Source organism: Eurosta solidaginis, chromosome 4, assembly GCF_040869045.1.
Source record: "Eurosta solidaginis isolate ZX-2024a chromosome 4, ASM4086904v1, whole genome shotgun sequence".
In the NCBI taxonomy this organism is placed as follows: Eukaryota; Metazoa; Arthropoda; class Insecta; order Diptera; family Tephritidae; genus Eurosta; species Eurosta solidaginis.
Window position 1 is genome coordinate 32,344,770 of NC_090322.1, and position 26,856 is coordinate 32,371,625.

The 26,856-nt window shown below is 36.9% G+C and overlaps 2 protein-coding genes across 20 annotated transcripts in view; both read left to right on the forward strand.

Moving 5' to 3' along the window:
• raskol (Ras GTPase-activating protein raskol) overlaps positions 1–26,856 on the forward strand; it is a 536,164-nt gene that overhangs the window by 388,885 nt on the left and 120,423 nt on the right. The window contains exon 1 of one of the 19 annotated variants that reach the window (XM_067781164.1): positions 13,858–14,184. The exons of the other annotated variants lie outside the window; for them this stretch is intronic. Coding sequence (XP_067637265.1) covers positions 13,866–14,184 — 319 coding nt within the window. The 5' untranslated portion in view covers positions 13,858–13,865. Of the gene's footprint in view, positions 1–13,857; positions 14,185–26,856 lie in introns of those variants that run through there. 19 annotated transcript variants of the gene reach the window in all.
• Positions 6,731–13,538, forward strand: LOC137249543 (uncharacterized). The gene is made up of 2 exons (XM_067781170.1): positions 6,731–8,243; positions 11,457–13,538. The coding sequence occupies exon 2, from the start codon at positions 11,801–11,803 to the stop codon at positions 13,535–13,537; it is 1,737 nt and encodes a 578-aa protein (XP_067637271.1). The 5' UTR covers positions 6,731–8,243; positions 11,457–11,800; the 3' UTR covers position 13,538.

Genomic DNA, 26,856 nt, shown 5'->3' on the forward strand with positions numbered 1-26,856 from the left:
GTACTTTATGCATTGAAGATGGATATTTTTGTCGACCTCTGGCAATGTTGATATTTTTTATGTCACAATCAATGATCGAGTTGGTTGGAAAGAGAAGTTTAGGAACAAGTCTCGCAAGGACTTGGTATATTCTATCTTCAATGGTTGGTAGGCCTGCCTCTGCTAAAATGTTTATAATGGGTGTTGTACGAAAAGCAAAAACGCTTGCACGCGCGGCTTGGTGATAAGCTGGCTTAATGATGTTGATTGCAGATTTAGGTGAATTCCAGAAGAGAAAGAGCCCATAGTCGATTTTACTTAAGATTAACATTTTAGTTATATACATTAGGGTGTTAATATGTACATGGCATTTCTTACTAGCAAGGTAAGTAACAATATTAATTCTGGCAGCTAATGCTTTTTTTAAATGAGTGAAGTGGCACATCCACTTGTAGTTATGCGAGAATATAATACCTAATATCTTCAACTTTTTTACATTTTCGATCACTATATTATTTATTTCTAAAGTATGGTTATCGAAATCGCAGGAATGTTTCCTACATATGTGGAATTTTTTAGTTTTTTCTAAGGAAATTCTGGCTCCGGAGTAGTCACCCCAGTCCAGGATTTCCTTTATTAAATTTTTAAAGATAAGATTTGTTACTTCGTTTTCGTTTCTTTTGCATAATATGTAGACATCGTCTGCGTAAAGGCAATGATCTACCGAACTTTTAGCTTTTATAATGTTACTTATATCATTAAATGCAATGCTAAACAAGATTACGGATAGTGGAGAACCCTGAGGAATACCATTTTCTAACGGATATACATCCGAGAATACATTATTAATTTTTACACGAAACTTGCGATTGGTTAGAAACGATTTAACGAAGTAGAATATTCTGGGGCCTACACCCCACGAGCGAAGGCGGTTAAGAATAGCGTGCGGTCCAACTCGGTCAAAAGCCTTTTCAAAGTCTAGCGAGAGAATAGAGACATGGTTACGAGCTGAGAGAGCTTTCGTGACATAATGGTCAATGTGAAGGAGAGCGTCGGTGCACCCTCTGTTGGTTCTGAATGCTACTTGGTTGGGGTTAATAAGCTGTTGGGTCTCAGTGAACCATGCAATTCGATTTGCAACTATGCGTTCCATGATTTTAGAGAGGCATGAAAGAAGCGATATAGGGCGGTACCCATCTGTGGAAAGAGAGTTCTTATTTGGCTTAGGTATTGGTATAACGGTAGCAATTTTCCAGCTTTGAGGGATTATGCCAGTGTCTAAGATGGAGTTATAAAGCTGTAGCAATCGGGATGTTCCCATTGCCGGCATTTCGCGGATCATTTTATAGGATATTCGGTCGAAGCCGGGTGTTTTGCCTTTTGCTTTGCTGATGGAAGATATAAGTTCGATCATTGTGATTGGTTTTTCTATGAGAGCTGCTTTTGGATTGGTTTCACTACGGGGGCAAGTCTGGCTCAAGGTATGAATTTTGTCTTCCCTATATCGGTGAGAAAAGTTCGCGTCGGACGAGAGATTGGACCACGCAGAAGCAAATTCGTTGGATATTATGGATGGGTCCGAAGTTATGTTGTTATTAATTTTAATTGCAATTACTGGTGTGCGCGGGTTTCTGTGGCATAGTCTATTGATTTTATTCCAGATATCGGATACAGAAGAATTGGGGGAGATAGATTTAGTAAATTTTTCGAAACTTGTCTTTTTTTGTGTTTTCATTTCTTTACGAAATCTGGCATTGAGTTTTTTGAAGTTTATAAGGTTTAAAGGTGTTGGGTTATTTTTAAATCTATGCCAAGCTTGCATTTTATCCCTTCGAAGGATCGTGAGATCCTTGTTCCACCAAGGTACGTGGGTTCTTCGGGAGGGTGATGCTTGGGGGATGCAATGGTTTGCGGCCACGTGTATTGCTTTAGCAATGCTAGACGCCTCATGATTTGGAGAGTAGGATTCAGCTCTAGCGCTAAGTTCCAGGTCAACATCCTTTTTGAAGTTCTCCCAGTCAGCGAAATCAAGTAGAAATTTGGGTATTGGTTTTGCGCGTCGGGTGGTGTTTGGATACAATGAGATGTTTAGGATTAACGGGAAGTGGTCGCTGTTGTGGAGGTCGTCTAGTGCTTTCCACTGTATAAGTGGGAACAGTGGGGGGGAGCAGAGGGATATGTCTACGTGGGAAAGGGAAGAGTGAGTGGAAAAGTGGGTCGGACTGCCATCATTCAAAAGGCACATGTCGGATAGTCTTATAGCATTTTCTATAATCCGGCCTCGGTGATTGTCGGAGGAGGCGCCCCATAGGCTATTCCAACCGTTAAAGTCACCAAGTACTATAAGTGGTGTGTTAACTGCTTCGAAAATATCGGTTAGGTCCCTGCTGCTGAATGTTTGACAAGGCGGTATATAGATAGATGCCACGGAGAACTTGATACTCAAATCTACCTGGATCACTACTACTTGAAGTTGGGAGTTGACGTCTATTTTCCTATGTGGGATATAGTTCTTTATTGCTAAGCCCGCGCCTTGTTTGGCCGTGGTATTTGACGAAGAATTTACAAAGTAGGTGGAATAGCTGTTTAGAAAGACTGGATTAGAGTTGTGGGGACAATGTGTTTCTTGAATTGCGATAATGCTTGGGTTATACCGTTTGATAAGAGTCTGGAGTTCAGAGAAGTTGTTATAGAAACCTTTCATATTCCACTGGAGAATATTCAGGTCCATGAGAGAGAAGAGGAAGTGTGCTCTGTCTTTTGTAAAGGTGAACTTTACAGAAGCGAGGGACTTAAGAGAGATTTGGTTAAAAGTCGTCGATGGAATAATCCATCGAAGAGGTTTTGTTACTGCCGTTGTTGTTTTCGACATAGTAGTCATTGTTTTTTAGTAGATTTTGGGTAAAAACTGATATTGGTGACATTGGTGTTGTCATATTTGATTCAGATGTTGGATTTAGATGGGTGGTTGGTATATTAGTTTGTAGTAATGAATAATTTTCTAAAGAAGTAGTGGGATTTATTTTATTGAGGATGCTTGAGGTGGATTTTTCGGTAGAGGTATAGTTTGATTTATTGAGGTTACTTGAAGTTGGATTTTCGGTAGTGGTGTAATTTAATATATTGAGGTTGCTTGAGCTTGGTTTTTCGGTTTGGTTATTGGGGTCAAGTCCAGTGGTATACGTGTTTTGCGCTGATGCATTAGCATCGGTAGATTTTTCATTTTCGGTATTAGGTTTATCAATAGTGTTTGATGAATGAATATTGGTAGATGTGCTATTTTTTGTGGTAGAGGCGTAGGAGTTTAGGCGTTGTGAGAGGGGTAATCTATTTTTGTATTTTTTCCGTGCTTCGCCCATACTGCATTTTTCGGCAGTTTTAATCTTAAGGATTTCCTTGGCTTCGACATATTTTGGACAATTTTTGTCCGAAGCTGCGTGCTCTTCTTTACAATTAGCACATTGAGTTCTGACGCATTTTTCAGGGTTATGAAGTGGAAGATTACAAGTGTCACATATTGGCACTTTTTGGCATCTTTTTTGGGTATGTCCTAGAATTTGGCAGCGCCTACAACGCATTGGACTTGGAATGTAGGGTTGAACCTTGGTTTTATACCATGCTACTTCTACGGATTCAGGGAGTCGGTACAGGTCAAATGTTAAGACCATTTGCCCAGTGAAGATAGTTTTGCCTTCAACTTTTTTTGTAAATTTGTATACACCCGTAACTTTTTGGTCTTTCATTTCACGTACTATTTCTTCTTCTTCCACGTGCTTAATGCAGGGAGCATAGATTACACCTTTAACCGAATTCAAGGTGTCGTGTAATTTTACAACAATTGGACAAAGGTTGGGGAAAGATTTCACTTTTAGAAACCTGTCTGCCACTTGTGCGGTGCGCGCCAAGACAAGTATATTACCGTCCCGAAGTTGGGTAATTGCATCTGTTTCGGTTGATATAGCTTCAATTGATTTTTTAATGGCAAAAGGACTTAGCTGGTATAATGGTTTATTATTGTCTGCGGATGAAATTAGAAGGAATTTTGGGTTATAGGTTGGAGGGCATTTTGGGCGGAGTGCTGGGAAAGTCTCTTGTTTAGGATTAGCTTTCTGTCTTTTTCTGGTTGGGTTGTCTAGATGATCACTTAACGCGGAAAAGCGATTCGGTGACCTATCCGGAGGTCCCGGAGCCATTTTAAAGCTAATATTTATTCAAAATATAAATTTAAATTAACACGTGGGCTTAATCAAAAAAGAAAAACAATGGTAAGAATGAAGGAAAAAGAAATGGAGTGATTAACGGAACGTTAACACAATAACAATTGTAAGTCACAAAACTAGTCACTGAGAGAAAAAAAGACGACGTGTGCACGCTTTGAATGATAGTCGGCGACTCGGCGCAGAGGCGATATCGTAACCAATGAGGTTATTTTTATACATTTTTGAAATCGCATCAGCAGCTGAGTGATGAACTTCCAGCTACATTTTTAGTTTAATTATAAAAGAAGATGAAAGGTTGCCACATTTTAGGAACAAGATTTTTGAAAAAAGTTTTAAATTTATATGTACACTAGCAGATCTGGCAGACGTTCTTCTGACCTATGTACCAATGGTTTATGTGTATGACTTCTACGAAGTTTTTATCTCTTAAACTGTCGTATTATTTTTATGCGCCCCTCCCTCCCTCTCTGCGTATCTCTCTCTCCTTATCTCTTTTTCTCTGCATTCATTTCTAGTTCTAGCTCCCTTTTCTTCGCCCTCTTCCGCTCCCTGATCTCTATCTTCTATCTGTTTCCCAGTCTCTTTCCCCTTACCTCGTTTTCCTTTATTTCGCTTCAATCTGCTTCCTAAAATAATATATTGATGCAGCATGATACAGATTAAGGAGTACCTTACGAACTCACAGTGCGCCGTACCCCGTTAATATTCCAATTAACATGGATATATGAACTTTGTCAGAGCGCATTAATCCCAGCGGGCACTTACAGGCAATAACTGTCCAGAAAAATCTCGCTACCTGGCCTAGCCCAGTGCGTGCTTAGCTAACGAGAGGTTCTCCTATCCAGAATTGAAGAGCAAGTGATTAGCGGAATTTCAAAGCCTCTATTGTCAGCCGCAGTTTAGAAAAGTTCCTGCTCGGGTCAAGGGATGAGTGTAAAATTAGCCCGGGGATGTACCTTTGCCATGGCAACGAGATTATAAGTACCCAGGGCTACTTCGATACCACTGCGAGTGAGGTGAAGAAATCCAAAACAACCCAGTTTCAAAGTGAATATTAAATTCCCTCACAGTTAAAGCGGCGGACAGCATCCCATCTACTGCATCCTTAATAGCGGCGACCTCCTTCTGGAACATTCTGCAATGATCAGGCAGCTTAAATTTTCAGCTAAGATCGAGCTCATAGCAGAATAACTCCGACAAGTTACCATTCGTCCGGGAACAGGTTTACCAGACTCCAGCCCCAAACTATATTTCCCCACTTCATTCCTCTCTTGACGGTAGTCTGGGATGAAGTCGAGTGCCCTTGACTCACCAGGGCCCGTATTACGTGTTACTATTCGTGATCGAAACCGATTTTTTAAATCACAACAGTTCTGAAATGGTAGATCCCATTAATGGTATATGCGAACTAGTGACAAAGAGTACTCGTTAGATCCATAACTTATTATAATTTTTAAAAATAGTTTGACTGTTGCATAGTTATCGCTCGAGTGAAAATGGTTTGCAGTCACTAATCGAAATACGTGATACCGGCCCTGCTTATGTCTCGGATTCCCATTGACGCCCGGGGTGTGGCCGTCTTGCCCACGATGTCACCCGGTTGCAGATTCAGCATTTCGAAGGCAACAATAGCCTTCCAAGTTCTGTCCTGCACATTAATTTTCCAGATCGCAGATGACTGTCGAGAATAATCCCAAGAATAGAAATGGCGAATCCTGTTTCCTTTGCAGTCGGGGCTCTGGCGACCCCAAGTTCCTAATGAATCTAGGGAGTGGGTGGGCGTTAAGACCTAGAAGTTTTCATGTGGTCATACTAAATCGTTCCCGAGGTGGTCGGGCTAGTTCCTTAATGGTGCTTGTTACCGGAACGTACCGGATCTATGTATGTCCGACAAAAGACTATCAACATCGATAACACTCCTCAAAACCTTCAAGCTGTGTCCTTATCGCTACAACAACAACAACATATCCTTTTCTCTGAGTCGGCGTGACTCATAACTTTTGTACATGGGACCTTAACCGGCAAAATTTTTCCTGAAGCATTCCAGTATAACTAGCAAATGACGTTTGGTGCGCGTTTAAGATTTGTTTGAAATATTATATTATTATATCTTTATATATAAAAATCACGTGTCACTATGTTTGTCCGCGATGAACTCCTAAACTACTGAACCAATTTTGAATTTGTTTTGCACCACGTGTGTCGTTTGATCTAACTTGAAATATAGGATAGATATCTCAGTTTATATTCGCGATATTATTTTATTGCAATTTTTTTAAATGTTTATACGAATTAATAAAATGTTATGTATACGCAGTGGCACTCATATTTTCAGGTGGTGGGGATATACTTCCGTGTAATTGCTTGGTGTTTAACTAAATAACCTGCTTATCAATAAAAAATATTATAGCGAATAATATCAAGTATAGGGGGGGGGGGGGGGGGGGGGGGGGGGGGGGCTTTTGATGAGTGCTTTAGTAGAGGGTAATTTTCATACCCCTGGGTGACTAGGGTCTCGAGATATAGGCCAAAACGTGGGCCCGTGACTGCCTAGGCAATGCTTATACAATATGGATATCAAATGAAAGCTGTTGATGAGTGCTTTAGTACAGAGTAATATATTATACCGCTGGGTGACTAGGGTCTAACGTGGACCCGGATACACACTGGAATGAGTGGGTAATATGGATATCAAATGAAAGCTGTTGCTGAGAGGTCTAAAGTAATTTTCATTGTGATATTCGATTTAGTCGCATCAACCTGGCAAAACTGATAAATATGCATGCGAAGCCGAAATATAGATAGAAATTAATAACACCCACATACCTATTTACATACGTCCTATTCGATTTGCCAGAAATTTGGTATACAAATTTGCCTATATTAGTGTTTACGATCCTTTTTTCCGACCAGAGACGGACTGGGACTGGGATTAGGACTAGGACTGGGACTGAGACTCGGAGTGGGACTGGGACTGGGACTGGAACAAAAGAGATAGACTGAGAGAGAGATAGAATGGGACGAAGATGGAGATAGATGAAGCAAAAAAGACGGAGGGAGGAGTGAATAAAAGATTAGGAAAAAGTGAAGAGGGGGAGGGCAGAGTTAGTTTATTATATTTTCTCTTCATTCTCCTTTAGATAAAGTAAGATCCCATAAGACTCCGTTTTTATATTCCTACCCTACAAACAAAATCGATTGGGCAACTCCAAATGCTAATCCTATTGGAAACTACAAACACACTCAAAACAAAGCGATCAGCTTGTTGAGTGCGAGTTTTCTCTCAAATGCATCAACTCAAAAACTGCACAATTTCCAATGTGGTTTGGTTGCGCGCTCATTACATGGAAATATGAATATCAACTTGTCAGTTGAGTGTGAGACCGTGTTGTGGTCGAACGTGAGTGAAACGCGCGAACGGCTGGGAATTTTTTTTTTTTATAAATGTGTGTGTGTAAACATCCATATCTAATAGGAAATTATATTTTATGTGGGGGAATTAAATTTTATGTAAGCAAAAGAAATAATAAATGGAGTATAAAGAAAAGTAAAATGATTAAAGATATTCTGTTAAGAAAATGAGATAAATAAAATTCTTAAAGTAAAAAGTGATTATATGAAAAAAGGCAAAAAAAAAAAAAAAAATAACTGCTTGTCTTTCGGTTTTTGTTTTGTGCTCGCTATCGTACTTTTTTCAGTTTCTTGCTTGCTTTGAGATGCAACGAAAAATGCATAAACAATAAAACAAAGCACGACAAGTGTGAAGTAAACGAAAAACGTGTTTTGTAACTCCATGCTTATAAAACAACAACGATACATGCTTGAAGTGTGTTGATGTGAAAAAATATAAAAGAAGTTTACAAAAATTATGTGAAGTTGATAAAATACAACAATAAAACCAAAAAAGTGTTGGAGTGTGCAGCAGTGCACAAGATAACGTATAAAAAAGTCTATCTACAAAAAAATACAAAAAAAAAAACAGTAGGTAAAGTAAATAAAACCAGACGAAAGAAGCTCGAGATTAAATTACAAAAAGTTTTAAAGGTAGGAAAGTCAGCTGAAAACACTACAAAGCCGGTGTTGAAAGCGCATGCAAAGTTTATCCATTTAAAATGCTAATTATTTTCTTTTTGTTACATTGAAAGGAAGAAATTTTTGTTTAATTTGTGAAAAATATATTAAAAAAAATTTTTATGAATTTTTAAATTTTTAAAAAAATAAAATTAAGCAAAAAAATTTAGAACACATTTTCAGAAATTTTGATTTTCAAAAAATTTTAAAGTAATAAATTTAATGTCAACAAAGTCTTATTGGTGAATAAAATTTTTAAATGTTTTCATTATTTGAAGAAATCATAACTTTGAAAAACGTCACGAAATGTTAAATAAAAAATAAAATAAATAAAAAACAAACACTATATATCAAAAACGTCATCTTTATAAAATTTTTTAATTTGTAAAAATTATTTTTTTAGTTTTCAATACTAAGTTTGTTAAGTATTTCTAAAAAAAATATAACAGTTTTTGTGAAATTAAATTTAAAAAAATTTCACGTTGAAATTTTCTAAAACTTAAAAAAAAAGCTGCGAAAATTGAAAACGTCAAAAAAAATATAAATATTTCAAAACATTTTTTTTACACAACATTTTAAAGTTTTTGGCTTTTTAACAAATGTTCAATAAAAAAGTACACAATATAATATTAAAAAAAGTGATCTATATGAAATTTTTTAATGCATTAAATATTAAAAAACATCAAATTTAGACGATGAATTTTGTTTCAGAAAAGCTTAAATAAGAAAAATACAAAAAAAAAACATTTTAAATGATTTTAAAAATCTTTAGTAAAGAAATTTAAAAATAATGTGTTTACTAAAAATTTTTAGTTCCAATTTGAAAGCCCAAATTTTATTTTTGTAAAGCCATAGTTAATGTTTGAAATTTCAAAAAATAAAAAATATAATTTGAATATCATTATTACCCGGTGATAAGCTCATGAATTATTTTGAATTAAATTAAAAATTTTGCTTTAAGATTTTAAAGAGATTAAAAATGTAAATTGGGAACATTTTTAAAAATTACGTTAGAAAACAAAACAAAGCGTTTGAAACATTTTTGAGAAAATCGGAAACATTTTTTCTCGTTTAAAAAAAAAATTTGAAGTGCAAACTATTTTCAATCTTCTCAAAATATTTGCACAAGTAAAAAAAAACTAATAATAATAAGCAAAATTTTATTTTTTTTAGTTTTATTAACAGCAAAACTGTTTAAAATATTTAACAAAATGAGTTCGATTTTTTTTTTGAATATTTTATGTGAAAAACAAGCCAGTTTTAAGTTAAAACTAAATTTTATAAAATAATTTGGAAAGTTTAGAAAAAATTTAATTTTTTTTAATGAACAAATCTTATTTAAATATTTGCTTGAATGTTGTAAAGTAAACAAGTGATGAGAAATAGAAAATATTCAATTTCTTTAAAACGAAAAAAAGAATATAGTAGAATGTACTACAAAATTATTATTTTTTCTTTATTTTTAAGATTTGTAAAATACTCAGAAATAACTAAAAGTAAAAAATTTTATATTTTTAAAATAAAAAATGTGGGTTTAAACAAATTTTAGATTTAGCAATTCAATTTTTTTTTAATTCAAAATTTTTTAAACTAGTTTTCATTTAAAATTTAAATTTATTGAGAAGCTTTAAAATGTTGATTGCTTTAAAGGTTTGACACTATGAACTTTATCAGTCTATGTGGCGTTTGCACTCACCGGCCAGTTCAACCCAAGATGTGCAAAAAAAACTTTCTAAAAAAATTTTAATTAAAATATTTAAATTATTTTTCAAATTTAAAACTTTCAAAAATAATTATGATTTGCAATTTAAATTTAAAAACTATAAATAATTAAACGCAAAAAAGATTTTAATAGTAAAAAAATATTTTGTTTATTTTTTAAATTTAAATGTTTGAAAACTCTTTATATTTGCAATTTAAGCCTTATAATTTAAAAAAAATAATAAGCAAATTTAATCATTTGGAAATTGTTATTTCTTAAACATTTTGTTGTATAAATGTAAATTTGAAAATATTTAATTTATTTCATAATATGGGCAAATAAACTAAAAACTAAAAAAAATTTAAATAAAAACCAGCTTTTTTAAGATTTTGTATATTTTTTAATTGAAGAAAAAAAAACAAATAAAAAAAATTATAATAAATAAAAACATGGAAAAATTTAAAAAAATTTAACATTGTCTAATACACTGTAAACAAAACTTCAAATCATCGAACTTTTCATATTTCTGATTATTTCATAAACAAAAGTAAATCGAAATCCCTTCAGTTGAGTCTGTAAGTTAAACGGAATCTGAAAGCAAACGGTTTTTCAAAGCTTTAATTTTAAACCTTACTTTTATTAATTTAAAATTTTTGAAAATTTGCTTAAATTGTTTTTACAAAACATTGAAAAAAACTGATAAATGAAGGTCAAAAAATTTTTTCAATACAAAGCTTTATTTTTTTTAACTCTAAAAGGCACAAAAACATAATTTTAAAGTTTTATTCAATACCTGGCTTTCTAAAATTTAATAAAATTCGATTTTTTTTTAACATTTGCTTACTAAATACTAAAGAAAAATTGTGAACTTTACACAAAAATCAGCTTCAATTCTAAGCATTTTTTATTTTATTTCTTAATATTATTTAAAAAATATTTTAAAACTAACGCAAAAATTAATTGGAACTTAAAAAAAGTTTGTGCTTAAAAAAAAAATTTGCAATAAACTCGATATTATGAAAACACTTGATACAAATTTAAAAAAAAAATAGATTTATCGTTATTTTCAAAAATGATTTTCAAACCAATTTAGGCCTAGCCAAAAGAGAGAGTCAGAATAAAAATATTTTCCAAATACAAAAGTATGCCAACTCAAAGAAATTTAAAAAATCTCATAACATTTTTCGTTTGAACCATAAAACAAGCAAAAAATTTGGCAATACTTCGTTAACAAAATTAATGAAAAATATACAAACATTTTATTTTTTTTAAAAAATTTAATTGATTTGAAAAAAAACTCGTGCTCTTCCATTAATAATACAAAATTGTGAAGTGCTAAAATATAAAAAAATATATATAATACAAACAACAAATTTTAATTATTACCGAAGCAAAAATATTGCAAACGAAATTAAAAAAAAAAATTTTTTTAATTAAATTACTTAAAATATTTTTTTATCTTCAACAATTTTCATTAAATATAGAGCTTAATGGTAAAAGCCTGTGAATAATTGAAGAAATTCTTAAAAAATAACTTAGAATTGAGAAATAAACGGTCTATATCGCAATTGTAAATAACAATAACAAAACTCGTGAATTCTGTGAGCAAAGCATTAAGTATTCACCGAGCAGCCGCATATTGTACCTTCAACCTGCCAGTAAATACTTCGGGTTGCCAAAACACAAACTAACCTGTTGAAATATATATCTATAATCACATTTAAACGCGCCTCAAAAAGTCTAAAGCATGAAAGCGCCTCATGCCATAATTCTAAACAACGCACCACAAATAAAAGCCCTGCACTAAACAACATAAATACGCACAAAAATGTTGCAAGCCATTGAAACAACGCCACAAAAATACACAACAAAAAATACGCTAACCCAAACGCCATCACCTAGCTCTAATAAAGCGCAAAACACACCTCTTACAGCAAACAACCAAAGCCAAAGTAGCGCCAGCACTGAGGAGAAACAACAACGACGACGTTCTACATTTTACGTGCCGCTTGTTATTGAAGACGACGACAACGTTGAGTGCGCGCGTCCACAATCGAACGGCTCGTCGTGCAGCGGTAGTCTTGTACACGTCGCCGGTGGCGATACTAGCAGTGTCGGCGCACAATCGAACGCTTCCTTATCAAGTTCAAGCGCGGCGCTGGAACAGAAGAGTTCCTCCAGTAGCAGTAGCATTAACGTTGGTGGCAAAAGTAAAGCCGAAAAAAATTGCAATAATAATAATTTGAAGAAATCGACATCGTTGAAGAACGCAAGCGCAACTTCGAAAGTAGCGGCTTTACTCTTTGAGCGCACCAACAGTACATTGGGTTTTGGTGCTGGTTCTAGCTCCGCTCAAACGAACGTTAGCACAGGCGTGGTAAAACGCAATAGCAGTGCTAAGAAAATGTCACCGCCTTGCGGTTTTAACTGGGGAATTAGTGGTACTACAGTAGATACGGATTTTGATGATGAAAGTGATGCCGCAGATGGGGTAGTTGCGCCGTCAGCTAAGAAAGTGGATAAGGAAAAAACAAAGTTGAGCAAACTCACGCACAAGCCTGAGAAACGGCACAGCACGAGCAGCAAGAGTTCAATAGCAAGCAGCATAGCAACACCAGCCACGCCCACTAACAACAAACCGCAAGCGCAGCCGGCGCATAAAACAAATGCGAATGCGAAAACGAAACGTTATGGTATTGTACTAAATGGCATCAGTTTAGACGACGAACATTTGAATATCACGCAAGCCGCGTCAACATCAAGGTCCACAACAATAAAGGGGCGCGAAAATTTAGTAGAGTTTAATGAGGACGATATCATGCTGGCTACCCCCACAAAGCAAGCGCGTACTACTAGAACCTCAACAGCCACTAGCAGCAAGCAATTAGCGAGCGTTAGTAAACACAATCAAATTGATGGGAGTAACGGTAGAACGACGCATGCCGATATGGACTCGGAAGAGTATAAACGCAATGGTAGAGCGCGTGAGGGCGTAACCTATAACGAGGGCAGCGACGATGATACCAACAATGACGATTCCGAGCATGACGATGAGGATGATGACTCAGAGATAAGTCGCATGCAAACTAATACGTCGACACCGATAAAAATGATGAAATCACGTTCACGTACGAATATCTTATCGGTACCTAGCGTAGAACAACACAATCTATTGAGCGTAGCAGCAGCTGCTGCCAAACCTAATATCGCTTCTACTCACACAACACCGCTACTATTACGCGGCAAGTCCAAAACGCTCCCACAAAATCTCTCACCTTCAGTTGTGCTACAACAGCCAGAGGCATTGTATGGCGGCGATTGTATTGGTTCGCAAACGAAAACAAAAACGTCGGGTACGTCTACGGACAACAACAACGCAGGTTTATCACGAACCTCACGTCTAATTGGACCGCTTAGCAAAGTGCATCATAATCTATTTGGCGGTAGCGTTGCCAGTCATATTGGCGCTAATAGTGCAACTAACAATGCAAACGGCGTTTGCCAAAAGTGCTGTCAACTCGCAACCCAACAAACTTATGCACAGCTCATCTGCATCGCTTTATAACACAAACTTTTCCCACCCAAACATTTATTTCTACTCAAATCTAATTCAAAGTTACCAATAAGTAACAGCTCATCTTCGTGTACTACGTCCACAAGTTTGGAGCATAATAAATCGAAAAGCTTCAAGAGTTTCAGTTCGGATACATCAATTACCTCACCACACGCAGCCGTGGCTAATGCAAGCGTAGCACCGGTGACATCACCACCAAAGAAATCGTTGAGTTTTATACGGTCGCGCGCACTCAACAAAATTATCGCGCAATAATTCGTTACTCAAATCCATAGCAAATCAACATCAACAGAATATCCAACAAGCGCAAGGTAATAATATGGCCGGTAGTTGGATTGTTGATTGTTCGGGCAGTTGGGGTAAGGATTTCTATTTGAATTATGATGTGTGCCCTTTGGCGTTGGATGAATTGGAATCATATTTCCGTTCGGAACGTTGTACGAGCTTGATACGCGAGCGTTTTAAGATATCGGATGTACCGTTAAATTGTTCAGCAGCAGATGAATTGCATAATCAGCAGGATAGCTTACTGCGTGAGCTCGATGCTAGTAGCAGTAGTCAACAGCATTTGCGTGTACCTGGAGCGTCAGAAGCGAGCGGTGGAATGGCTGACGATGATGATACGGGACATCATTCGGGTGAGTTTGAGAAAAAGTTAGAGAGGGATAGCTAAGTAAGCGTTAGAATGAGTGTGTTAAGTTTTTTTACTGCAGAAAGGGGATGCGAATACAAGAAAGTTGCCTGAAATCCGATATATATTTCTTTGAGAAAGGTATCACTGAACAGTTTCATGTTAGGACTTGGTAACTATAAGTATACCATGTATGAAAAAGGTCCTCTAATATCCTATTATCTATATAAAAAGGTTGAAATTTTCGCTGTAGTGTCAGCTTCTTAGCGTCAACCTCTCAATGCCTTTAACAGCTTGTTTGTTTTTGGTCGAGTGTTTGTAGAAACTCTTAAGACTAAAAGTATAAGAACAGAGACAAAGCAACAAATTTGTCCTACCGCTAGAAACACCATTACTTTCTTCTATATTGGATCAACTTTCCTTGTGAAATTTGGTTTGGAGAAAATCCCGTTTCGGCTTAGTGCCATTTTTCGTTAGAAAGAGAGCGATTTGTCTGCAAATCAGATATACAAAGGCATTACGGGAAACGGTTCTTAAGACATCAACACTTCGCCCTGTGGGGAAAATCAACAAAAGGATTGAATAAGCGCGTTTACAACTTTCCTACATAGAAACAATTAAGAGTCATTAGGACCTACAAAGTGCCATATAGGGCCACTTAGAGATCTAGAACATTTTTTCTTAAACGCTGAACGAAATGAGCTTGCTTAAAGCTTTTCTACATTAAGAATCAAACTCAGACACCTTTGACAAATAAAACACTTATTTGTTCTGCAATTTGGCATGCGGTAGATCTATAACAGTTCTTGTTGGCGTTAGAGTGAAGAGCTCTTGAGATACGTATATATCTCTTGATCTCTTACGGCGTCATATGTATATGCACTACTTCAAAACTCCTTAGTTTTAGTTAAAACAGATGTCTCTGCGGTGGAGTACTGGTGAAACACTTCATTATACCTTCAATATCTCTCATTGCTTATCAGTCGATACCATACAAATAACTCAGATACCTAACAGACACTCCCAAAATTAATATGTAAACAGACCAAAAAAAAAAAAAAAAAAAACAACACGAACAGCTGTGCAAATGATAAACGAAGACTAAACAGTAAAAGTACTCCATAAATCAACAAATCACTGTTATCTCAAAGAAGAAAGAGCGTGAAGAGCAGAACGACAGATAAACTACGCCCATTTGATTGTTAAGCTACTACCATGGCGGAACCTTATAGGAGACTGCCGGATTGAAACTTTATATATCTGATTTGACATGTTAACTTCTGGCGCAGTACGATTTTGAATAAAAACGTAGAATTACAAAAACAAAATGCTGTTACCTTCTATGGTTCCGCCATGCCTTCTACCATACATCGAAATTGAAGAGCACTAGGACAATCGAACGGAGACAGTGCTAATTTACTGAGTAGGCAATGGAAAAGTGAAGTTCTCTCCCGACGAACAAAAATCACGCTCAAAAAGTCGCTCATCATACCTCTTGTAATGTATGGCACGGAAACGTGGGGGGTGTCGAGAGAAGATGAGATGGTTCTTGGAGTATTCAAGAGAAAAGTTTCCCAAACCATTTATGGTCCTGTCCGAGATACCGACGACGATTATCGAAGAGGTATAGTGATAAACTGTATGAGCTTTACGTAGATATGATGAAAGTGCAGTAAAGAAAAACCCAAATGCTTCGCTGGCTGTTATGGGCGAACGCGCTCCGACCGAAGAAGTATTTCAGTCGAAACCGCAGTTTGGAAGCAGAGAAGAGGGAGACCTCCACTGAAATAGGAGTGGCAGTTGAAGGAAGACTTGACCTTCCTTGGTGCTCCCAACGGTCAAAATCGCCTAGGCTTCAACTAAGTCTTTGATAATTGAAATAGAACCCCTACATAATGAAACAAGAGATCTAAAGGAACCAAAAGACTCCGCGTTCCCAACATTTCCATATGAAAACTTGCTATGTTCCAACTTACCTGGAGCCTCATCTAACTCATTTCTTTCAAAACAACCCCTGCGTTATATGTATACATTTAAAAACAGAAATACATCCCGGTGACGGCCGTAGTAAAGTTGCTGTAATCGAAGCAATACTTAACAAAAAATCATATTGTCCATGCTCTCAGTCAGTCCCCTTCAAAAACTGTGCGCGCTCATACGACCATTGGCGACGCTTCGCCGCCGATATTTGTCAGTATGCGCTTATCTATGATACGAATAGATACTCCGACAGTGACATAACCACAATAAAATGATTGATTAGACAAAACATATTAATGTAATTGCTGTGGGTTGATTGTGAGCGTTCGGGCAAAAGGGCATGCATAGCTGGTGTAGAGAACAAGAAAATGCTTTGTTTTTAGGCAATGCAAGAGATAATTGGGTATGTGTGACAGTTTCCTGAAATGGAATTTTTTACGAATTATAAAAAAGAGATAAAAAGCATTTCCATTTTGCTCTTTTTGGTTTATGGGCCGTTCAGATCTCTTTGATCTTTGATTTTATGATTGATCATTACTTTCCAGTTTGTTTCGAAAAATATTGCCGTTCATTTCTTAGGCCACTGAAACTGAAAACAGTTTTTTTTGTATATTTCACTGCGGTTGCTTACTAATGAGTTTTGTTAATCAGTAGTAATTTCCCGTTTTCTTGTTGTTGATAAGTTTACCAACCAGGTAACTGATAAGATAAGCACTTAAAATATACTTACGTTATTTTCCAATTACATACTCGAAGCTAAGTAATCAAATCGTATGCTAGCTATTCTTAAGAAAATTTTGTGTTGAAGAAGCCCTTATTAACCCCAAGAGGGCTCTAAATTCTTCTACCGTAACATTGACTGAATTTGGCGCAATTAGCGATTAAGGGCCGTCTCTAGTTAAGTCAATATTAGCCGTGTTTTTTTTTTACACGCGTATACGTTTCGTTTGCGCGTGAAAAAAAAAACGCCTATCCTCGCTTAGATAATGCTTAGGAGACCCATCTAGCGGCTGTGGTTAGCTACAGCAACAGGGTGTACCGAAAAGTGGAGACACAACGCTCTGATGGCCATAGGGTATAACATATAGCTGAATCAGTTGCGATGAATTGTGGGTACACATAGAATACATATAATTAGTGTAGGTAGGGTGAAACAAAGACACATATTTCAATTACATCTGAGTATAATGCGTATTGAAATTTAGTAGGACAAAATTTATGCGCAGCAATTTCAGAGGTGTATTTAAAATTTATTGCTTAGCAGTCCATATAAAGTTTAAGCGTAAAAGGATATACGCGTGTTAAAAAACACGGCTATTAAACTTAAGAATAGCAATATTTCAAAAAAGCTGTATTTGACATTTTAGTTATCACCAACATAGGGTGACCAACGCCCGATTAACTCGATAATTGTCACTTATATATTGTGAATACGCAAAACTAAAAAAAAAGCTGATTTTTTTTACACTTTTGGCTTGCGCTTAACAGACAGTCGTTGCCACAGTTAGCACATTTCCAAGCGTCTAAGTCTGTGCCACTGCGAATAGTATGGTAGCTATGGTTACATTGGTCCCGACACCAACTACGGAATCTATGCAATAAGAAAACTTTTGAGTAAAATTTTGTTATTCGGATCGCGTTACTGAGGACCATCCTGACTTCTTAAAAGGGGTTTGTAAAATCGCGAACATACTGAGTTATATTTTTTGTTTAGCTGGTAATCTACTCAAGAGAACTTGTGTAGAAATGTCGAAATGGAAGGCGTAACTAAAAGAGCAGCAAATCCTTGAAGATAAACGGTCACCATAAAAATATTTCACTGCTATCTTGTAGACTAGACCAACACACAGATATTAATACATACTCTACAAGATCATTTAACTTATCGATTAAGTGGTTTAAGGTTAGGTTGAACATAAATTGAATGAGTCCATAGTGTTCCCAGAAGTTCTACCAAGCCAAATCTCTATCATAAGCCAGGACCTATGTTATAAAATATCTCCGTGCTCTTGAGAAATACTAGAAGCTTTCTATGACATATGCTACTTGATCTGGTATATGTGCCATTTCTTATAGCTGGAGTCTTAATCTGGTGTGCGCAGGGTACGACCACAAAACGTGCTCGATTGTTTCTTCCTCTAATCCGCACTTACTACATCTGCTATCACTGACAAGGCGTAATTTAAAAGCATGTGACGCCAGAAGGCAGTGTTCAGTCAGAATACCCATGACGAGTCTACAGTCCCCTCTTTTCAATGGTAAGAATAATTTTGTTAGTCAAAGTTTGTAAGCCCTGCACATAATCTTCGATACTTTGCAGGCACGCGCTGGGTGCCACGCCTTTTCTGCTTGGTTGATCTTGTGCAACTTTCGCCTTCTTTTAATCTCGCCCATTCTGATTGCGACAGTTATGGTACATGCTTCGCGGGATGGGCACTTTTACGCTATCTCATTCGCTTTTTTATTTTCATTTATCCCCTTATGCCCAGGGATCCAATATATATATATACTTCTGCCTAATCCGATTCTTTTCAAGGTTTGCATATACTCCAACACACTTTCAGATGCTGTGCTATGCGAGATTATTGCCTTAATTGCTGCTTGGCTGTCAATGTAAACATTGACGTGGTTGCGATTTAAGCTATTTTCCTCCAGTGTTTCTACTACTTTAGTTACGGCTATTACTTCCGCCTGAAAAACACTACAGTGATCTGGCAGCCTGTAGGACCTGCATATTTCCAGATCTGCACAGTATACCGCAGACCCTCCAAATCCCTACATAACTTTGGAACCATCGGTGTACACGTGTATCGCCTCGTCTGCCCTTTGAGCGCCCAGCGCCAAACTTCCAGCTCGGTTGTGACTCTAAGGGACCCATCGAAGGGCAGTTAGGGAACTAGGTAGTCTCTTCGTACAATATTTGATGACGTTATACTATTGTGGCCGTATGGTCTGCGCTCAAGCTGCGCCGTCGCATTGAGTCTCGTCGTCTTTGCCACCAGCATCCGTCTGTGTTGTTATCAAGGCTCCCACTTTGCTTAGCATTAGTAACCTGCATATTTTTCTAATTTTTTGATGAAGGTTCTATTTCGAGAGGCCGTCCACCAAACAAGGACTACAGAGTATAGGATAGACTTAAAAATCGCTGTAAATATCCAATGAGAGAGAGAGAGGACGATAGACGCTCCGTACACCCCAGTATCCTTTTACAAGCATAAAGTGCCGTCGAGGCTTTTACCCTCGCTTCCAGGTTGTGCTTTCGCGACAACTTATTGTATATAATAATTCCTAATTATTTTGTACAAGGTTTCTCCTGGAGGGTCACCTCTCCTAACATTCCACTCCAATTATCTTTCTAAAAGCAGAGATGGTACACAGGAAAACTATATACCATAACATATCCCAAGTCGCACGAAAGCAAAACATTCAATAGAAAATCGATCATTATCTTATCTTTATTGCAAATCCCTTTCATAAATTGTTATTTACTTTAAAAAATACTGATAAAAACTGTAAAACGCAATTAAAAAACATTTTGCTTTTTTCTGTTCTCTTTTTATTTCAATCATGTATTGAAAGGCTTGGTGCTAATAAAATAAACAGCAATGTGAGAAAAGCTTTAGATAAGCAAATATAAATAAAAAGCATGGTTGGAAAGTGGTGAGAGTAAAAGTAAGATAAGGTGCAATAAGAGAAAAGTAAACAAAAGTAGAGAGTGGGAGAATACGAGTGATCGTGAAAATCTAAAACCTGCAGTTTATAGTTTGCATGTGGGTTATGTGCAAAGGGGACGGAGGCAGTTTTAAGATAAATAAAAAACTGCGCTGAGAAATGGTGTTAGGTTTATTCTCTGAGCTGTAAAGTATATAAATTTAATGTTTTTTTTGTTTCTTTTTAACTTTGCTCTTTGCGTAGAATTTACTAAGTGATTACGAAATGTTGGGTAATTTTAGATTGTTTACATAACAATGTTTATATATAATTAAGATAAAATTTAATTATTGTCGAAATTTTTATAATGTCTTATTCATCTCATATAATTTGAAGAGCATTAAAAATTAGGTACATAAATAATTCTTAAAAAAAAAACAAGTAACTTGTTTTACTTGATTTTAGTACAACAAAAAATAAAACAAATATTTATACATTAATTATATGCCAAATTACAGGTTCGAATGCAACAATGCTAATTCGTGTATTCAGATATTTATCTACATACTTACGTAATATGGAGACAAAAAAAAAAAAAACACAAGTAAGGACGGGACTGTCTTCGGCTGTGCCGAAGACTTCATACCTTTCATGAATGGGGCTGAACAATAATCTTATCCCGTTCGTAATCTCCAAATAATCGCATGTATAACATAAGAAATATATAGATGTACATACCTAAGCGATTTTTAAGATAAATATAAAATAAAAAATGGCAAAACACCTCCTTATCTGAACGATCGCTTGTATGGGTAATATATTATATATAGCTCCGATCGAAATGATTTTTACAGGAAATCTTCTATGATATATTAGAATATATATCACCGAGTTTCACGTTTTTATATTGGAAACTAAGGGAGAAATGGCCAAAAATCTTTCTATCTGAACGATCGGTTGTATGGGATATATATTATATATAGCTCCGATCGAAATGATTTTTTCATGAAATCTATGATATATTAGAATATATATCACCAAATTTAACGTTTTTATATTGGAAATTAAGGGAGAAATCGCAAAAAATCTTTCTATCTGAACGATCGGTTGTATGGGATATAACTATATATAGCTCCGATCAAAGTGATTTTTTCAGGATATCTTCTATGATATATTAGAATACATATCACCGATTTTCACGTTTATACTTTCTAAATTGCGGCAGGAATGACCAAAATCGTCTTATCTGAACGATCGGTTGTATGGGAGATATATGATATAGTGGTCCGATCCTACCGGATCCGACAAATGTCTAATATAATACAAAAATAGATCCTTGTGCCAAATTTCGTTGAGATGTCTCAAAATTTGAGGGACTAGTTTGCGTTCAAACAGACAGACGGACGGACAGACGGACATGGCTATATCAACTCAGTTCGTCGCCCTGATCAATTCGGTATACTTAATGGTGAGTCTATATTCTATATTTCTCAACGTTACAAACATCGGACCAAAGTTAATATACCATTTCATGTTCATGAAACGTATAAAAACAAACAAACAAAACCAAACAAAAAAATTTAATTCAAACGTTTTTAATTAGCGAGACAGGCTCATATTGCTTTATACAATTGTTTTTGTTATTGATATTCAAGAAAAATTACAAAATTTGCACACGCGATGGTTACTAGAACATGTTAATGAATTTCACTTCTTCATCAGCTAGCTTTTCGGGAGCTGAGTTTCACTGGTATAAAAACATCTGCCTATTTATCCACTCAGCCTTATGAATGCCCCGCTGCATGCTTTTTAAATTATCGCTTGGAAGCGTGCATCGAGGAGCGAGTGCGGAAGGCCGGCGTCTTTTTCTATGCTTATAAGGCGATGTTCGGTAAGAAGTGGGGTCTCAGGCCGAAGATGGTCCTTTGGCTGTATGAGGCAGTAGTGCGGCCAGTGCTGACGTATGGCTCTATAGTGTGGTGGGAAACTCTTAGCAAGAAGTGCAACCTCACCAGCCTACAGAAGGTCCAACGTACTGTGTGCGTTGGGGCCACCGGAGCATGCCGCACCTGCCCCACTGCGGCTTTGGACCCTACCTTAAACCTGCTTCCGATAGACATGCACATACTATGTACAGCGGCGCAGACCGCACTGAGACTTAGACAGTCTGGGTGTTGGAAGGATGCTCAGAAGGGGCATGACAGCATCCTTAAACTATTCCGGACGGGAGTACTAAATTCCGATATAGATTATAATCCCCGAAGACTTCAGTTCGAGGGCAACATAACCATTATCATTCCAAGTAGGAATGATTGGAAGAGGGGAGCCGATCCAGTGGGTAGCGGCATACTAATCTACACTGATGGCTCTAAGATGGACTTAGGGGTGGGGGCTTCTCGCACTTCCTAGAAATTTCTACGTCGCTCAAACTACCGTCATACTGCAGTGTATTTCAATCAGAAGTTCTCGCAATGTGGCAGGCCTGTAAACTGCTCGGAGACAGGAGCATAACTGGCTAACAGTCTATCCTTTCTGACAGTCTAGCAACAATTAAGGCGATAGCTGCACCATACACTAGTTCAAAGCTGGTAGGGTCATGCAAACAAATCTTATCGGCGCTGACCGACACTCTGGAAATATCCATTATCTGGGTTCCGGGACATAGGGGAATCGAGGGAAATGAGATGGCTGACGAACTGGCACGTAGGGGAGCAGAGGGGGGTGAGGGAATAGCCAGTGTCGAAGTAGGTACACCCCTGGGGGTGGCCAAGGGAGTTATTCGAGATTTTTATGTGAACAAAGCCTGACAAAAATTGAAGGGCACCGCGGGTTGTGCGATTTCAAAAGCCATTTGGGCGGACTACAACGAAAGGAAAACTAGGTGCCTGCTGGGGAGATCAAGGGCCAACACCCATAGACTTATAGCGGACTGCACTGGTCACTGGGCTTTAGGGACGCATGTGGAAAAGATGGGTATTCCGCACAATGACCACTGCAGAAGTTGTAAGGACATATATGAAAAAGAGACTGTCGAGCATTTTCTGTGTAAATGCCTGGCTCTGGCTAGAACCCATTTAAGATCATTCCGGAAATAGGGTTGACAAACATTCTTGATTTTATAAACAACTCAGGTTGGTAGTAAAACATATCCATGTAGTACTCAGTAGGTTCAGACGAGTTTTATGGCATCAAAACGGCTTTTCATTAGCTACTTGGGCTATTCCTTTTATACACAATTTTTGCATCCAAATTGTGTGGAATATTTATAGGCGCGTTCAACAGAACTTAGTTACATAGGATTTTTAGCAGTGTTTTATTAACAATGCTAATGCTGTTTGCTATTATATCAATATTATGTATATGTAAGTTACACAATATGCACTTAAGTGTGCTAGAGCTAAATACAAAATCATAAATTTAGCAATTGTTTCTTGACAAACCCACAGTTTCGACACTACACGACGAGAAAAAAATATGCTTGCTTTGGGCTGCGTACCATACTTTAGCTCTGTATGTTTTTCTATTTACCAGCTTGTTTTCCTATTTCCATCATTGGTCGTATATCGTAGAGCAGAGTCCCCGGTGGTTTGCGAGCTATTAGTATTGACTTGACTTTTTAAACGGTTTTATTTAGCTTGAGTTGACAGGCAGGCCGCATGCACGGCTGCGCGGCCGTTGTGAACGAATCTTGTAATTGAAATTTAAGTAACTTCCCGATAAGCTTCAAGCTTGAAACTTGGAATATAGTTCAGAACCCGATGACAATGCAATAATAAGAAAAAAATCGCCGCTAGGTGGCGCATGGATCGAGATATTCGCAAAATTCGCATTTGTGGTCAGATTTGGCTCATATTTGGAACACATAATACATGCAAGAATAAAAAGCGACTTATGAAAAAAAATCGCCGCTAGGTGGCGCAAGGATCGATATATTTACAAAAATCGTATTTGTGGTCCGACTTGGCTCATGCTTGGAACACATAATACATACAAGAATAGAAAGCGACCTATCAAAAAAATCGCCGCTAGGTGGCGCAAGGATCGAGATATTCACAAAAATCGTATTTGTGGTCCGATTTGATTTGTTCCATATTTGGAACACATAACACATACATGAATAGAAAGCGACCTATGATGCCCGATTTGGCTCATATTTGGAACAAATATTGCATACAGTCCAGTAGAAGTGACATCAAAATATTTTGGAGTTGGAGGAGGGACAAGCATACGTTCCGCAGAGTCGAGTAAAGTCTTTGGAAGGATTATGTATTGAGGACTTAGGTTGTAACAAATTGTCAGGAAAGAGTCCTTGTAATAATGAGTCACTAAATGAACTAAATAGAATGAGAAATAATAAGCAATTAAATAAAGACTAAAAACTTGAACATAAAATAATTAAAAAAAAATTTTTAATCATAATTGAGTTACTTATTGGCCGGTAAAAATATATATCAGTTTTATTTTTCCTTTGAGCTTAAGGCCTATTTTTATAAATAAAACACTTGATTTTGTGTTTAATTATTTAATTTATTCGATATTTCGACCTTAGTCTAAGGCCATCATCAGGACTGCAAGAAACAATACAAAAACACTAATAAATTTATCAAATATTAACATTTTTGACATTTTCACATTTAAACAGCATATAAACAACATATAAAAAATATAAATATATTTAACATAAATCATCAGCACAACTTACGCTTTAAGCAATGCTTTAAAGACTAAAATGCGAAAACAAAATAAATTAAGAAATAGCACCGAGTCAAACAAAGAATGTGCATAAATAAATGAAGTCCCGTAATTGTAAACAAAATTTTTTATAAAAACAATATTACATTGAGCGGCGAAAAAACAGCATGCAGAAAAATTGATCACAGCAGTGTAGTGTTGTTGTTGGGAGAGCTCAAGAGTGGCTTTTCTGCTTTATTATTAGGTTGCGGTAGGCGTAGGTACAGTGTTCGGTGTCTGCCTTAAAATTCATACGTTTATTATTAGGGGTGTCAACTATGTGTAGCATTTCTAACGTGAAGCGTTTATTATAATTTCTCTCCTCTTCTAAAATGGTGACGTTCTCAAAATCCGGGTAGTGGCCTGTGTCTTTACAATGTGCTGCTAATGCCGTTTTATTATCAGAAAAATTACTCCTTAATTTTATGTTTGATTTGTGAGCGGATATCCTTGTCTTAAGTTTAGATTTTGTAGTACCCACATATACTTTCTCGCATATGTGGGACCCGTCGCCAATACAAGGAATCCGATACACTACGTCAGATTTTTCCTCTTTTTTTAAGTTAAACGGTTTTATTGAAAACAATACTTACATGAAGTAATAATAATACTAAAAGCTAGAAAATAATTAGGTAGGTCCTAGGTACTAGTCATCACACTCCTTATCAATCTAGGGCGTTGATCAGACAATAAAATAAAAGCGTTGGACGCGTCATATTTCTATTGATAGTCATAAGTAAAACCAACTGAACCTTAATCAGGTTATGCTACGCCTCACAGTTTTAGAAATTTCACGCGCAGTTGATCCTGATCAAACCTCGCACCCAAGATTTTGGGGTGTAGGACAGTCGGTAGCGTAGTGCCATCGACGTGGATGTTCAAAATGGTCGACATTTGGGACGTCCATATTGTAAATAAGGTCGCGGAGGATTTAGTCGGTGATAATGCCAGGTTTCGCGAGGCGAAAAAACTGTAGAGTTCAGGGAGGTAGCCGTTTATTCTGTTGCAAAGCTCATTGATCTGTGGGCCTGGGCTTGTGGCCATTACTGTGCAGTCATCGGCGTAGGAAACGATAGTAACTTCTTCTGGTGGCGAAGGTAGCTTAGATGTGTAGAAATTAAACAAAAGTGGGGATAGGACTCCACCCTGTGGCACCCCTTGTTTAATTCTTTTTGGTTTTGATGTTTCATTACTAAATTGCACCGATGCCTGCCGCCCACCCAGATAATTTTCGGTTCACCTTTTAAGACATGGGGGAAGGGTAGACCCTTCCAGGTCTTGCAGTAACGTGCCATGGTTGACCGTATCAAAATCTTTTGATAGGTCTAGCGCAGCGAGTACTGTTCTATGGTGAGGGTTTTGATTTAAACCACAATTTATTTGGGTGCTGATGGCATTTAGCGCGGTGGTGGTGCTATGGAGTTTTCTGAAGCCATGCTGATGACAGGCTAGCTGCAAATTTGCTTTGAAGTAGGGGAGCAAAATGGCTTCAAGTGTCTTGGATACTGGCGATAGGAGAAATATCAGGCGATATGACTATCCTATGTGAGCTGGTTTCCCAGGCTTTAGTAGCGGGACCACCTTGGCCATTTTCCATTTTTCAGGTATGACAAAGGTGGGATAATCTCAAACAAGACTGTGATGGATAGTTGTATCTGCTCATATCTATAATATAAAATTCTGCATTTTACCGTTCGCCTTCGAAAAACTCCACTCAATTTCACAAAACGCGTCATTCCAAATCTCGTTTCTCAACTCAATTGCTGTTTCTCATTACTACAAGCTTATACAGCGCCATACCTCAGCAATGACTCACCTTGTTTTTAAAATTTTTTTGGCTGCTATCGTTATTATTATTATTTTTTTTTTCTTTTTTACTTGTTAACTTCATTTGATGTTTGGTTCCAGCACTCCCCACAATGCCGACAACAGCAGCCGGTTAATTAATTGGAGCTAAAGAACGCAAAACATGCTGTGGCGGGCAGTGTATACGGCGGCGTAGACTTTTATACTCAGCTGAGCAGAGCTCACATAACGGTACCCCGTAACGGCATAAACTAATCGAGATAGATATAGACTTCTATATATCAATATGATCTGGGCAAAAAAAGAAATTCACTTAGCCATGTCCATCCGTCCGTCTCTCCGTAAGCACGATAATTTGAGTAAATTTTGAGGTATCTTATTGAAATTTGGTACGTAGATTCCTGAGCACTCATCTCAGATCGCTATTTAAAATGAACGAAATCGGACTATAACCATGCCTACCTTTCCGATATCGAAAATTTCGAAAACCGAAAAAGTGCTATAATTCATT